The sequence below is a fragment of the Schistocerca gregaria genome, chromosome 1 (assembly GCF_023897955.1).
Source record: "Schistocerca gregaria isolate iqSchGreg1 chromosome 1, iqSchGreg1.2, whole genome shotgun sequence".
Taxonomy (NCBI): Eukaryota; Metazoa; Arthropoda; class Insecta; order Orthoptera; family Acrididae; genus Schistocerca; species Schistocerca gregaria.
In genome coordinates, this window is record NC_064920.1 from 184,518,794 (window position 1) to 184,534,393 (window position 15,600).

At 36.6% G+C, this 15,600-nt stretch overlaps 1 protein-coding gene across 2 annotated transcripts in view; it reads right to left on the reverse strand.

Annotated features, from left to right (window-relative positions):
• The window catches only part of LOC126336389 (set1/Ash2 histone methyltransferase complex subunit ASH2-like), an 82,714-nt gene that overhangs the window by 19,621 nt on the left and 47,493 nt on the right, over positions 1 to 15,600 (reverse strand). Inside the window, exons 6-10 of one of the 2 annotated variants that reach the window (XM_050000061.1) lie at positions 14,783 to 14,988; positions 8,688 to 8,865; positions 8,456 to 8,600; positions 499 to 634; positions 80 to 154 (exon numbers count right to left, since the gene is read on the reverse strand). In XM_050000061.1, the coding sequence (XP_049856018.1) occupies positions 80 to 154; positions 499 to 634; positions 8,456 to 8,600; positions 8,688 to 8,865; positions 14,783 to 14,988 (740 nt within the window). The remainder of the gene's footprint in view (positions 1 to 79; positions 155 to 498; positions 635 to 8,455; positions 8,601 to 8,687; positions 8,866 to 14,782; positions 14,989 to 15,600) is intronic. The other variant, XM_050000050.1, reaches the window with a different exon arrangement.

Below are 15,600 nucleotides of genomic sequence, written 5' to 3' on the forward strand. Positions count from 1 at the left end.
TGCAAAGTAACATGATGAATGCTAGGCACGCTAAACAAAAATGGTATAGTACACAGAAATATAGCATTACTTTGCTTACATATGCCATGCTGAGTGTCAATCTCTTTAAGATTGTAACTGTTTCACACTGTGGTAAGCCAAACATTATGACAATCTGAAATGATCCATAACAAATATAAAGATTAAAAACAAAATCTACAAAATTAAACATGAATTGCTAGAACTGGCTACAGTAATGGTATCACTTGCTAATGTCATGACCCTACATCTTCATTTCTTTTATTATCAATCACAAAGTGGAACATAACTTTCTTTTATTGATAAAATCAATTTTTCATTATATATTACTGATGAACAATGTACCATATGTAGAAAACATTAATTTCAATACGAAAGAATTTCTGTTACTCACTCTATCTTTGTAGGGCTGAGGTAAATGAACAAGGTACCATATGTAGAAAACATTAACTTCAATACAAAAGAATTTCTGTTACTCACTCTATCTTTGTAGGGCTGAGGTAAATGATTTACTTCATTTGAGTCGGGTAAAACAATCATGAATCCAAGCACATCACCTTCTCCATAAGCAGGACTGTAGTGTTTACCACGACACTCATGAAATCGTGTACCCTTCCTGTCAAGATGTGCAAAAACTTAAATATGGCATTGCTAAGACACCAAAAACATTTAAATTTATTGTTTTAATTTTAACACGTACACATTAGATATTATACACATCAATGAGGACTGTGTTGGGGCCTATGTTAAAACCATTGCAATAAATGTAGTTAAAATAATTAAAAACTACATATAGTAATAATTGAGAATCACTTTTAACAAAAGTCATGAGCTCCCTCTCCTACTTCCACTGTTACATCCAGTTCACTCATGCAAAGTCATCTGAACTTCAAAACCGATAGTGCTATTGTTGAATAAACATGGACAGTAACAAAAGTAAACAAAAGACTGAGATATGCATCAGACATAATTTAGCTGGCTGAATGCTTTACAGAGAAACATTATGAACCAGCAACAATTGAACACCTAAATCTCCCGCTTATCTATTTGGATAGAAGATCTGACAAATATCACTTAAATAATGACAACAGTTGAAATAGATCATAACTGCCACCTTCCCTACGAATGAAAGACATACAGGTAAAATGTGAAACACAAAGCCCAAAGAGGAGTGCCCCTTGGACAGGCTGTTGCTTCTTGTCATTCATTTCCTCCCAGTCACCTTCCATTTAACACATCTAACATGACACACCTACCTCAACAGCAATGCAATTCAATGCAAGTAAACAGCATATTGTGGTAGGGTGTGTCTTATATACATTGTACACTTCTTTTACATGTTGCAGTTACTGGGTGGCTCCCCACACAAACAAGTACACCTATCCTGCCTCTGCAGGTGGAGAAGATCTCCTGCATTTTACATACTACTTTCTCTGCAGCGTATGTTTCCACAGAATGTGCAAGAAATTGAGAATAAAAGACAGATCCCGTGAAGTCTTGTGAAAATTTCTAATTAAGTAGGCATACAGAAAATGTGAAATGTGTTTTATTCATCTCATAATGTGTACAATTTCAGAACATATGTCTGATGTACAGGAGACATGACAAGGTTACAATTGCTTAATTCAAAATTTGTCACATGTGCAATAATACTTTGTGGAGAATGTACTTATTTAAAATTTGTCAAACTTATAATATTTACATCTACTATTACTATCATAAATTTTTATTCCATTTTAGAAATCCAGCTCAAAGTATCACTTCATCCTTCATGAAATCTTCCATCGTTCAATTAAAAAATCATTATGTCTCACCCTTTTATTGTGTTGTGAATTTTCATGGCTATATACTGAGGAGCCTGAGCACACAGTTTAAGTGATGTGGGGAGAGCATAAAGATGCCTTTGGTTGTATGAGTGTTCAAAATGATTTTTTTAATAGATCAGCTCTGCTGCATAGCAAAAGAACCACCTCAAACATGTATAAAGAGGTTACAGTTAATATTTTTAGGTCTTTAAATAATGATCGACATGATACCCTCGGCTGTGCAGAGCACATGTTGTAAATGATTCTTTTATGCAACTTTAAAATTTGTGTAATGTTTCCCAAGTTTCTCCAAAAAATTATGCCATATTGAATAACAGACCAAAGTAGCTATAGTTATCTACTTTCCTGGTGACCATATCAGTGGCACAGGCTAAAATTTCCATTGGAAATGCAAGGCTGTTTAATTTATTTGCTAGATATTCTATATATGAGATTTCCAACCCAAAGTTCTATCTAAGTTTATACCCAGGAACCTGACTGATCAAGTTCTTCCATTTTTCGATTGTTGTTAGTGATACAGATTTCTTCAGTTTTTAACTGTTTGGTTTTAAAACTCATCATGTGGGTTTTTTAAATGTTTAGCCTTAAACCATTTAGACTGAACTATGTTTCCAAGCTACTTAACGTATTTGTGGCTCTATGTGGTATTGTCAGAATTTTCATTTTCAATTAGGGTAAAAGTATCATCTGTAAACAAGTTTAAATGAGTATTTATATCAAGAGGCCAGTCATTTGCATGAACAGGTATAAAATGGGTCCAACGCACACCTTGTAATACAGTTTTACACTCTGAGAAGTAATTTGTTCCACTTCAAGTGATTACTGCCCTTTCTTTCCTCTCCAAGAGATATGATTCAAACCATTTCAAAGCCATATCCCTTGTTCCATACCTGTTGAGTTTGAAAAGCATCAGAACATGATTTACAGAGTCGAATGCTTTTGTAAGAACACAGAATATTCCTGCGACCTTCGCTTTCCTATCTAGTGATGAAGTAATTTTTTCTATAAACTCATTTATCGCATCTACAGCAAACAGTGTTGAAATCAGAAATGTAATGGCAAAAACCACAGCAGAATAGGTACTGTAGGATTTAGATGAGACTGTATGAATAAAAATCACTAGTGTAAGACAGCAGAAAAGAGAAACTATCAGTAACATGGAATATTAAAATATGAAAGCAAATTAAATAACAATTTTGCATAAGTGGAAAGCTGCCATATGACTGAGGTGAAAAAATAAATGTGTCTAGTAATATGGAGCAATGACAGGAACTGATTATATGTTTCTGAGGTCTACAAATATTTTTAACTTTTTATCCTCTTCACTATTATCAAATTTTATTCTTTCCTTGCCTGACTGTTATTTAAAAAGCTGTGATTGTTTGTGTTGTAATATATTTCATAATGTTATTGGAAGCCATTAAAATACATACGAAGTGTTCTAAATGAGGCAAATACTAGTTTTATCTTGTTTTTGACTTTTTTAAAAAATGAAAAAGATGAAAACATATTTTTGGATAATCTCTGGAGAACTTTTTGGGGGCCATCAATTCTATTAAACCATGATCTACAAAAATTAATCAGTTTATGAAATGAACTGCTTTCAGCTGTATACGAACCTTTACAGGAACACAACCAAACTCGTGATTTAAAATCACATCTTCAGTTGTACAGATGTCAGTAAAACATTTAAGCACAGAAGGAGAGGGACTCAAACTTCTCAAAATTAAATACTGCTACCTGCAATAAGCAGGATGTCATAGCTCAAACTGACCAGCTGAAAAACTGGCATGTTAAATGCACATTTACTTACAACAAAAAGAGCAAAATGAGAAAACAAGAGAAAACAGCTTGCAGCTTTCAAAGTTGAAAACCAATGGTTAAGAAAAGTCACTTTATACAAGGAAGTGGTGGTCAGCAACCCTCCATCTGCCTTGTCGTACTGGGCTATACTGACAGTCAGTGTGCTCACACATGTCACGGAGGGTGTTAGCATCACCATGCACGAAACAATGAAAGTTACAAGTATTTTGCTACAAATCCAAATATCATGGGAATGACTGAGGTCCTCATTACACAGCATAATTATATAAACTATAAAATATTTCAGTGAAAAATCATTAAAAGCAAATAGACAAGAAAAAAGAGCATACAACAACAAGGCCAGGATCACTAACCAAGCAGTCAAATAACTATGACATTGTGTCCTTGAAAAGCAATCAGAGTTCAACTGTATATTGTAATGTGTTAACACCATGTGACTGTAAAAGGTGAGCCGGGAGCATAGTTTTAGATTCTGTATAATTTCAGTTCCTTCCAGAATGTTTAAGGTCTGGCCCCTTACTTCTCTGTGTAGGACTTTTAAATTATTAGCCTGTTATGGGATAGCCAGAATCATGTAAGTGGCAACTTAAAGTAGACTTTGAATTCCTCAGACTCTGGTGTTCCGCTGCCCCACATATATAGCGGGGAAATTTTTGCAGCTGATGCAATATAAACCAGTAGCATCGTACTTTGCACAGGCTACCTTTCTGTATTTACAGGTTTTTGACCAAGATTCCTTGGGATAAGAAATGCTGACTTCATCTTTTTAGTTCTTAATTCTTTGCCTGCTTTTTGTGAAATTGTGCCAAAGTATGGTATCTTATGGTAACTCAGGCACTCATCAATATTACAATGGGAAGCCCACAGCCAGGTCATGCTTCTGAATGTAGGTACGATACTTGTAGCTGAGTACAGTACCGAGGAGCTTGAGGATGTCATCAATCTCATCTGCAGGACATCCACTATAATTTCTCAAGTTATGAACAATCACGTCCTGCACAGTGTTCACTGGAATGCTGGTGTTCAATTTATTTTGTATTTAACAATGCTATATGTGTGCCCTGTGGAATATTCAGATTTGACTACTTATTAATTAACTGTTCCCTGTTGTTGTTGTTGTTGTTGTTGTTGTTGTTGTTGTTGTGGTGGTGGTCTTCAGTCCACAGAGTGGTTTGATGCAGCTCTCCATGCTACTCTATTCTGTGCAAGGTTCTTCATCTCCAAGTAATGCTGCAACCTACATCCTTCTGCATCTGCTTAGAGTATTCATCTCTTGATCTCCCCCTATAATTTTTATCCTCCGTGCTGCCCTCCAATACTAAATTGGTGATCCCTTGGTGCCTCAGAAAGTATCCTACAAACTGATCCCTTCTTCTAGTCCAATTGTGCCATAAATTTCTCTTCCCCCCAATTCTATTCAGCACTTCCTAATCTTCAGCATTCTTCTGTAGCACTGCAGTTCGAAAGCTTTACTCTCTTCTTATCTAAACTATTTTTTATATCCTCTCTACTTCGACCATCATCAGTTATTTTGCTCCACAAATAGCAAAACTCATCTACTACTTTCAGTGTCTCATTTCTTAATCTAATTCCCTCAGCATCACATGATTTAATTTGACTACATTCCAGTATCCTCATTTTGCTGTTTTGCTTTTGTTGATGTTCATCTTATACCCGCCTTTCAAAACACTGTCCATTCCATTCAACTGCTCTTCCAGGTCCTTTTTTGTCTCTGACAGAATTACAATGTCATCGGCAAACCTCAAAGTTTTTATTTCTTATCCATGAATTTTAATTCCTACTCCATATTTTTCTTTTGTTTCCTTTACTGCTTGTTCAATATGCTGATTGAATAACATCGGGGATAGGCTACAACCCTGTCTCACTCCCTTCCCAACCACTGCTTTGCTTTCATGCCCCTCGACTCTTATAACTGCCATCTGGTTTCTGTACAAATTGTAAATAGCCTTTTGCTCCCTGTATTTTACCTCTGCCATCTTCAGAATTTGAAAGAGAGTATTCCAGTCAACACTGTCTAAAGCTTTTTCTAAGTCTACAAATGCTAGAAACGTATGTTTGCCTTTTCTTAATCTATCTTCTAAGATAAGTCGTACGGTCAGTATTGCCTCACGTGCTCCAACTTTTCTATGGAATCCAAACTGATACCTGAGGTTGTCTTCTACCAATTTTTCCATTTTTCTGTAAAGAATTTGTGTTAATATTTTGCAGTCGTGACTTACTAAACTGATAGTTCAGTAATTTTCACATCTGTTAACACCTGCTTTCTTTGTGATTGGAATTATTATATTCTTCTAGAAATCTGGGGGTATTCCGCTCATCTCATACATCTTGCTCACCAGATGGTAAGAGTTTTGTCAGGGCTGGCTCTCCCATGGCTATCAGTAGTTCTAATGGAATGTTGTCTACTTCCAGGGCCTTGTCGCAGACTGCACCAGACGAGATTTGACAACCTGGTTTTCAGATCTTGTCTGATGTAGTCCCCAACAATCAGTTTTTCCCTCTCATCCCATCCGATAAGTCTCCCCTCACCTGCGGTTCCTGCTGACTTTTCCAAAATCTACCCCTTTTCCTAACCTGCTCCAGTCCTTTTCCTTCATCCCTCATCCTTCCCCTTCAACCCTTCTGCCAGAAGAAGTTGCAACCAAATCAGTGCATATATCCACATCAAAGTGGGTAGCAACATCATACTGATAGGTGGTCTCAGGTCTTCGTAAATTTGACTCAGTATTACAAGCACTGAAATATCATCACACAATGTAAGCTTCTATTTAATAAGTTGGAAGCCCTTAAATCACATCTACTTTCTCACAAGATAGCAACTTGTTAAAAAGGAACAGCAGTGTCCATTCAGTGAGCACAAGTTGGAGGAATAATCATCATGCTGTAAATGCATCTTTAACTACTGTTGAAGAAAATATGCAGAACCCTGTAACATTAATTTCCATTAGGCTCCCATAAGAGTTAAAAGCTGTCAGAGGTACACCAAAATATTTCAAACTCAAGTTGAAGTTTCTGCTGCAGTGTTTCAAGAATTTCCGTGCAAATTCTAGAATCACTCAGCCTTCCACCATCTTGAACACATGATATTTTAGATATGAGTGGGAGAAAGGAACCCTATCTACTGTGCGTCACCTGTCTGTGTGTGCAGGTTTGGAGTTTGTCGTATGGAGATGTGTTATTCTGTAGTGTTTTGTAACTGTGACTATTGTTAGTGACTAAAGAACAATTGAGTGTAGATTTTTTAGTAACTTTTAACTTGAACTTGCTACAGGAAAGACATGTGTATGATTCCTGTATAATAGAGTCATGGTTATAAAGTCAATTCTGTTGTAAATGTAACTTAATTGTTTATAATGTGAGATGACACGGCTGACTTACTAGAAGTCAATTGTTTGTGTAGGAAGTGTGAATTTTGTTCTTTGTGGAAGTTCAAATACACCATAGCTGTTGAAAAGTATTCTTTGCGTGCTTCATTATTTCAGAAAGAGAGAGAGAGTCTTAAAGGCTCCTGTGACTAGCATCATTCTTCACAGAAGAAGTTTGTAGAGATTCCAGAATCCGGCTATCCAGAGAAGAAGATCAGCTGCTCATTCCCAAGTAAGGCAACTCGTGTAAGAGAAGTGGGGAGTTTGCACATATACTTCACACACTCTTAGTAATCAAAAACGTTAAGAGTGCTTGCAAGCACCTTCCATTCCCTGAATGAACACTTATGTCAATTATGTGATAAGAATATAATTAACTGAAATAAATGGATCAGCAGGCAGAATGGTTTATTTACGATAGTTTTAGGCTTGCTTGATTGTGTTATTACTATTGCATATCTGTAAAATACCTTTCAAAGTACAAAAGCTGTTCATATCAGGATGATGCTCTTTTGTTTACTTGAACCCGTCATCTAAATCTGTATTCTTTATGGCTTTCCCAAAATCCAGTGTTGGGGTGGTTGTTCCCAATACACTATGTCCAACAACTTTCCCTTGCACTGGCCATTATTAAGATTTGTATTATGAACGCATTAAGAGTTGCACATTGAAGTATGTCTTAATTTATACATTTATCATTACATTATTACTTTGAGTGCTGTTTTCATGCAGTCATTTCATAATGCCACATTTTTCCTCAATGAATTATGTATATCTTATGGAGTATTTTATGGTGCTATGTCACTGACAAATATATTGAGCTGGTGGCGGGGGGAAAAAACAACACAAGGATTAAATATGCAGAACTTCAAAATAAGTTCACAATCAGATAAAAGAAATGGCAAATACATGAAATTCTCACCATGTATGGCATAACAATTAAACAATAAATGCAGGAAAAGAGAAATAAGGCAATGAAGAAGGAGAATAATAAAACAAACTAAAGATGTAAATGAACTGTCATAAAACTATGAATAAATAGGCACCAGGTAGAAATATGATGAAATTCATTCTCTCTCTCTCTCTCTCTCTCTCTCTCTATCTCTCTCACTCCCTCTCAATGAACAGTGATAAAACTATGAATAAAAAGGGATCTGGTAAAAATAGAATATGGTATCAGAGACCCAGAGACCAGTACAAAGTACTTCCTACTTGTAAACATAAAAACAAAAACAGCTTGTAAAGTATTACCATAGTAACTCTCCAATGCATAATAATTAAGATGGCACAATAAAAGACATCTTAGCAGAAAATCTAAATTTTATGGTTTACATGCTATTAGAATTTTCCAACAAAATTAGCGGAAAATCTTTCGCGGACAGTTCAAAATTAACTACATACCTTGACCGCCAGGAATATCCAAATTTATCATAACCTAAAGGTGCTTGCAGATTTCCATACTCCTGTCCCCAGCCCAGACGTGTTGCTGAGCCATCAGGCATTTCCTCCACAGTGGCTTCCCAGTACCATGTCCCACGACTCACCGCTTCAATCAGAGAAAATGAAAGGAATAACTTACCAAATAAAGTAAAAAAGAAATGTAATTAATGTGTAAATTGTCTAAACAACTCACAGTGAGTGGCACGAACCATGGAGTATCCCTTCTCACCAGTGACAGAAAGTCTGTCTTCAGAAATATGCAACTGTGGAGCACGATCATGAAGTGCAAGTAAGACTGTACTTGGACACAGCCTGCGGTACAACCAGCCAGGTATTGGTCTACCTGCCCAGTCAGGGCTCTCATCAAATTCCTGTTATAACAAAGAGATCCACATTTCTCATAATTACGTATACTGTAGATTTAAGTTGATATTCAGAAAAGATAAGGGGAGAGTGTTTCATCATAATTTCAGTGATAACAGATGGAGTACCGGTAGTGATTTTAGTCTGTTGACAAGTATTACATAGCCATTCAGTTACAGCACCACAAGTCCACGATAACTTGTGATAGGCACATTTTAACATATTTATATGTGAAATAATTAAAACAAACAAATTGTTTTGGAGTAAAAAAAATTGTGAGAAAGAATTATACAAGATATTAATTAGGAAGTAGAAACTATTTATGTGGATCACAATAATCATAACACTAAATTTGTGTTTCAGAAACATTCGTTTTTCTTGTTAATAAAAAGTCTATTCAGCAAACAGTTGCAGGACAAAACACACATCAGAGTTAAGAAAATGTGTAAGCTTTAGGAACCGGTGGCTCCTTTTTCTATCAGAAGGTATGAAGAGAAAGGAAGAGGGATGAAGGAAAAGGATTGGCAAGGTTTGGAAAATCGGGAGAATTATGGAAAAATCACCCAGAATCCTGGGTCATGAGTGATTTACGGGACCAGATGAGAAGGAAAGACTGATTGTTGGGGACTGCAGTAGATGAGGTCTGAGGCTCTGAGAGCTTATAGCTGAGAGCTTAAAATCTCATCTGGTGCAGTCCTCAATGATCAGTCTCTCCCTCTCATACTGCCCAGTAAGTCTCCCCTGAACCAGAATCCTTGGGAACTTTTCTGTAACTCTCCCCATCCTAAACCTCGTTAGTCTTTTTCCTTCGCCTGTCTTCCTTCCCCTTCAACGCTTCTGCCAGAAGATGTCACTAGCTCTAAAAGCTTGCACATTTCCTTAACTTTTGTGTGTTTCTTCCTGCCATGGCTTGTTGAGTAGATTTTTTTGTCTATTCAGTTATATGACTTTTTCTTGTTAGTTTTCTTATACCTAGCTCAAACTCTCAGCTAGTTGCTGAACTATGCAAAAGAAACCATGAATACAAATTGCACAGACAAAATGATAAATTATTATTCTAGTATTTCCTGGTGTGCACAGGTTTACAGTTTCATTCTGCACTACTCTGATAACTTACATAGTTAAATAAATTTGTTATGCACTCTGCCTCCAACAAAATTTCAGCACTGAAGAATAAGTATAACATAGCTTACACATAATATACAATAACCACCAACTAGTATCAACTGCAGACCTATTTCATACATCCTTAAGAAGTTGCATGCTAATAATATCCTTGGAATAAGGATCCACAAACATCTATGACCAAATAACTATGTACAACATTGTAAATTAAGTAATAGTTCGGAAACCTCTAGCACACTTGTGATTAGAAAACTGCAAATTATATCACTGACTTGTTTGTATATTCACAGATTCATATTATTCATGAAAATAAATAGTTTAGAAGCAAGTGGTCAACTTCCATTTACTAGAGGAAACTTGAGAACTCCATGTACGAAATTGTCAAAGAGTTGAAGTTAAAATATAGAACATTCTAATATTTGAAGTATCTTTCTAAAATTATCTGCTGCAAAATGCTTTTGCAGTACAGAGCTACACAGTATAAAATATAAAATTTATATTCTGGTAAATTATGCTGTAGCAAATTGGGGCACTGTAGAACATAATAAAAATTTTATACTGTAAAATAGATGTGTATATATTTTGTAGAAATAAACTGACAGTATAATGTTTCTGTATGGAAAGAGTGAATAATATTACTATATATAGACATAGTTTACACTCTGCTGTTACTTTATCAATATAGAATGATGTGAATATTTTTCAAAATTATGTCCTATAGAAGCATTATTTCATTATTTCACTTCATCCATTCATTCATTCATTCATTATGTTTCATAGCTCCCATCAGGAAGGAGAACCTCTGGGAAGTGGAATGAGTCAACAAACTCTTGATGCTCATACAGCAACTTATTTCCTCCAAAAGTGTCCTCCATCTTTCTCACAGTCATGCTTCTACAGTTTTGCATTTATCTTTGAGCCATTCCAGCTTTGTCATTTTGCATTTTCTGTCAATCTCATTTTTTAAATGTTTATATTCACTCCTGCCTACTTTAGTTACTGCATTTATACATGTTGTCCTTTCATCAACTAAATTTAATATTTCATATGTTAGTCAAGGATTTCTCCTGGACTATGTCGTTTTGCTTAATTATTCATCTGCTGCATCCATTATTTAATCTGCCAGAGTTGTGTACTCACCTTCTATTTATTTCTTGCACCTACTCAGTCAATCAATGCCTAATGTTGCACTTGACTTGTTCTATATAACACTTAATCTTCAGTGTATCAAATGATTTATGAACAAATTAAGCAAAATACAATGTCATAAATAAATGATAATAATGTAGACTTTCTACTACTTCCTATTTAGAGATAATAAACAGAATTCTAGGAAAGAATTGAAATAAGAACAGAGGTGTTATTATAAAGGAACAGACCAAGGAGAAAATTTAAGTGAAGCTTTTAGTGTAAATAAGAAAAATAAAAACAATATTACAAACACTCTGAACCATTTCTTATAACAGATAAAAGGCCCATATCATTTTATGTCAGAAGGGACATGATAATAAAATTTAGGAGACAGAAAAAAACGAACCAGAAGTTTACTAGTAAATTACTGTTTCTTTATGAAGAGAACAGGGAGTGGCTCAAAGAACCCATGGTGTAGCTAATCTGGCAGAAATGGAACTCACAGAAGGCTAATGATAGATGGAAAGACTTTCTTACTGCAAAAAATTTGGAGGAACAATGATTTGTTCATGGGGGAAAGAGTACTTTCAACAGAAACCAACTGGACATACATTGGGCATGAATTCAGAAAAAAATAACACAAGGAATTTCTCTAGGATCTTGACACATAACTTCAGTAAATATATCTCTTCAAGTATGTACTTCAGAGCGCCTAAACAAAATCTGGCTTACAGCAATGAGGGCAGTATCTGATTCTTTCAATATACTTTGCATCCCTTCTTAATTGTCAAGTCCCACAGTGAAAATTTGCTTTTGAAGAACGCATGCAGTTCAATACCGATTGACTTCTAGCCACAAAAGAGCTTATAGGCAGACCACTCAGTTCCTAAGAAGCAACACAGCACCAGGTGAAGATAAGCTACTGGACATCATCCAAGAGATTTCGGAAACAGAATAACTGCCCTGATACAACCACTTCATAAAAATGGCACCAAATCTGCCTGCTGTGCCATTTCATTCACATTGACAACATACAAGAGGTGACACTTTCACCAAAATGAAATTTGAAGAAAAGATTCAAGGTCAGGAAGAGTGTTAGGCAAGGAGACAAGCACTCATCTTTACAACTGTATGCTGGAGAAAATTATTTGTGGGCAGATCAAAGAGCCATATAATAAATACGTCAAAATGGAAACACAATGGGCTGCATGAGTTTAGATCTGAGAACTCACTTATTAGCTTTTCCAGATTATCTTGCACTCTTTCCCCATTCCCTTGCATATTGATAATAAATATCAATGAACTTGAAACCCTGGCAGCCAAATTGGGTCTCCAGATCTACTTTGAAGGAAAATGTAATTTATAATTAACACAAAAACGGCATCCAGAAAGCTAAATGCAGATTACAAAAATCTGGCCACCTAGGAGATGGGATAGAAAACAATACCACTGAGAAAGAAGTCCTCATGTTTACGGTCAACAAGATTGAAGTGGCAAGTCAGCTGGCTAGAGGTGAAACAACAAACAGTGTCATTTAACATCAAGCTAAAACACCAATGTGCAGGCTTCTGACCAGAGGCACTGTACACGAAAAAGTGCCTCATGATGAATAGGAAAGGTCTGAATGAGAATTTAGATGCCAAGAAAAGAATTATCTTAAGGAAGATCTTGGGCCTAATAAGAGAGAATGGTGAGTTTAGAAGGGGGCATAGCAACAAATTCTACTCACATGTGTAACAGGTGATGGACACCATGTGAAACAGGAAGATCGCTTTCTACAGACACACAAGACAGCTGCTTGGTTCACTGAGGTTGAGTTGGATCTTCAAGTAGCAGTGATGACAAATGAAGATATATAGAGTTGTGATCTGTTCAAGAAGAGGCTTCATACACACCAGCATTTCCAAGAAAATCCAAAGATTAAAACTGAAGAAAACCTGCACTGAAAAAAGAAAGAAGGCCCACAGTAAGGTACTGGGTGCTAGTTAAAGCTGAAACAGAGGCAATATAGAAATAATGAGGTCTGCAGCAGGCAAAAACTAAAGGTAAAAATACTACAAAAATTTAAGGAATCTCAGACAGAATAGCAAGACTTAAAAGTAAACAAAAGATATTTCATGGATATTATTCAGTGTGTTCACATTCTAGTGAGGAAGCACAACCCCTGTGAAGAGTTACAAAAGCTTGGAAATGACAGCAAATTCTATATCAAGATGATACTTTCCCAATTCCATTGCCTAATACTTCTGAGTAATTATAATCCCTATATACGAGGGTCGGTCAAAAAGTAATGCCTCCCATTTTTATTCTACTTAAAAAAATTAAGTTAAGTGAAAAATTTGAATTTGGCGCCATTCCTCAAACCTTCTTCTGCAATCCACTGCAGTAGTAACTTTCTGTGTCAACAGGTGGCAGCACAGCAAAAGTTTGTAAGATGGCCGACATCGATGTTCGTTTGAGACAGCGTTGTGTGATTGAATTCTTGAATGCAAAAGGTGAAACGCCCATACGCATTCATGAAAGACTGAAGAAGGTGTATGGTGTTGTGACAGTGGATGTCAGCACTGTTAGACGATGGGTTCGTCGTTGTAAGGAAGCTGAAGGGCAAACACCGTTGACTGACGAAAAGCGGAGCGGCAGGCCGGTGAGTGCAGTGACTCCACACAACATTCAGCAAGTTGATGACATCATTCGTGGTGACCGTCGGGTGACTGCAGATGAAGTGTGTCGCATTATTTCTCTTAGTAAAGGCAGTGTGATCACGATTATTAAACAATTGGGGTACTCAAAAGTTTGTGCACGGTGGGTTCCAAGAATGTTAAGCGATCAGAATAAAGAGGCAAGGAAAACAATAGCCTCCCAACACTTGCAGCGCTTCCGTTTGGAGGGAGATGAGTTTCTGAAAAAAATTGTGACCGGGGACGAAACATGGGTGCATTTTTTTGAACCCGAATTAAAGAGGCAGTCAATGGAGTGGCGTCACACAAGCTCGCCGAGGAAGAAAAAATTCAAAACTGTGCGATCGGCAGGGAAAGTTATGGCAACAGTTTACAGAGGGTGTGATTCTGGTTGATTTTTTGGAGCAGGGATGCACAATAAATTCTGTTCAATACGTCACAACCCTCAAAAAACTTAAAGCACGTCTTCAGCGAGTTCGCCCAACAAAATCAATGGCAGATGTTCTTCTTTTGCATGACAATGCAAGACCACACACCAGTCGTCACACCTCTGACAAGATTGTCAAAATTGGATGGGAAGTTTTGCCTCATCCCCCATACAGCCCTGACCTGGCACCATCAGACTTCCATCTGTTCGGGCCACTAAAAGAAGCTCATCGTGGGATTCATTTTGAAGATGAGGAGGCCGTCAAAACATCCGTGCGTCAATGGCTTAGGAAGCAGAGCTGTGATTTTTACCGTGCTGGGATACATGCCCTTGTTCAAAGGTGGACCAAAACTGTAGAGATGGGCGGAGATTACATTGAAAAATGACAAAATGATCCTCAATGTTGTGGTTTTCAACCTATGTAATTGCATTTAAATTTCCTGACAATTAAACGTAGAAAAAAAATAGGAGGCATTACTTTTTGACTGACCCTCGTAAATCCACACTGACTATAAACATCAGTTATGAATCCTCTCCTGCGAAATAGCAATGTGACATACTCACCTGCCTAAATGGAGCATGTGGATCAGGCTCTGCAAGGAAATAACGATACCCATCCTTATTGAATGGATGTTCCAAAGGATAGCCATGGGCTGACAATTTTGGTGCAGTTGCTTCAGTTACTCGACCCCTTTGTCTGCCACCACCTCCCTGATCAGATGCTATCTTCCTTTTTGTACTTCGACCTTTTACGGTACTTGATGGTTGTACTGTGACAAAAGACAGAAATCATAAATAATATCACTCATGCAGATAGAGTACAGCATGCCAAAGGATTGTGAGAGCTAAGCATAGATACACTGATAAGCACATTTTATTAGTAGCTGCTAACAAATTTACAGAAAAAATAACAGATGCCGTATGATCCATTTACAAATATTACAACAATTTTTTAATTCTTTAAACAGGCACACACATTCTTAGAATCAGTTAGGATTAAAACTAGAGTGAAATATGAAACTGCTCAGCCAGGATCACTTTAAGTTTCAATTTAGATTCCCTAGATGACTTGACTGATATACGCCACAAACCTTTTTAAAGGCATTATTTAAATTCAATTTTTAATGTCCAATACATTTGGTGGATGCTGTATTCAGTTTCATTCCTAAACATTTAAGTAATCACCATCGTTGCCACCATCAGCCATTTAACATCCACTGCTGGATATAGACTTCTTCCAGACTCCTCCATATTGTTACCATCTTCAGCTTTTTACATACAATTCTGTCCTGCATGTTTCTTTATGTTGTGAATCCATCTTCCATTAGGCAGGCTTTTCTTACCATGGAAAATCCTAGACAGGATCTTCTCCATCAATGTCC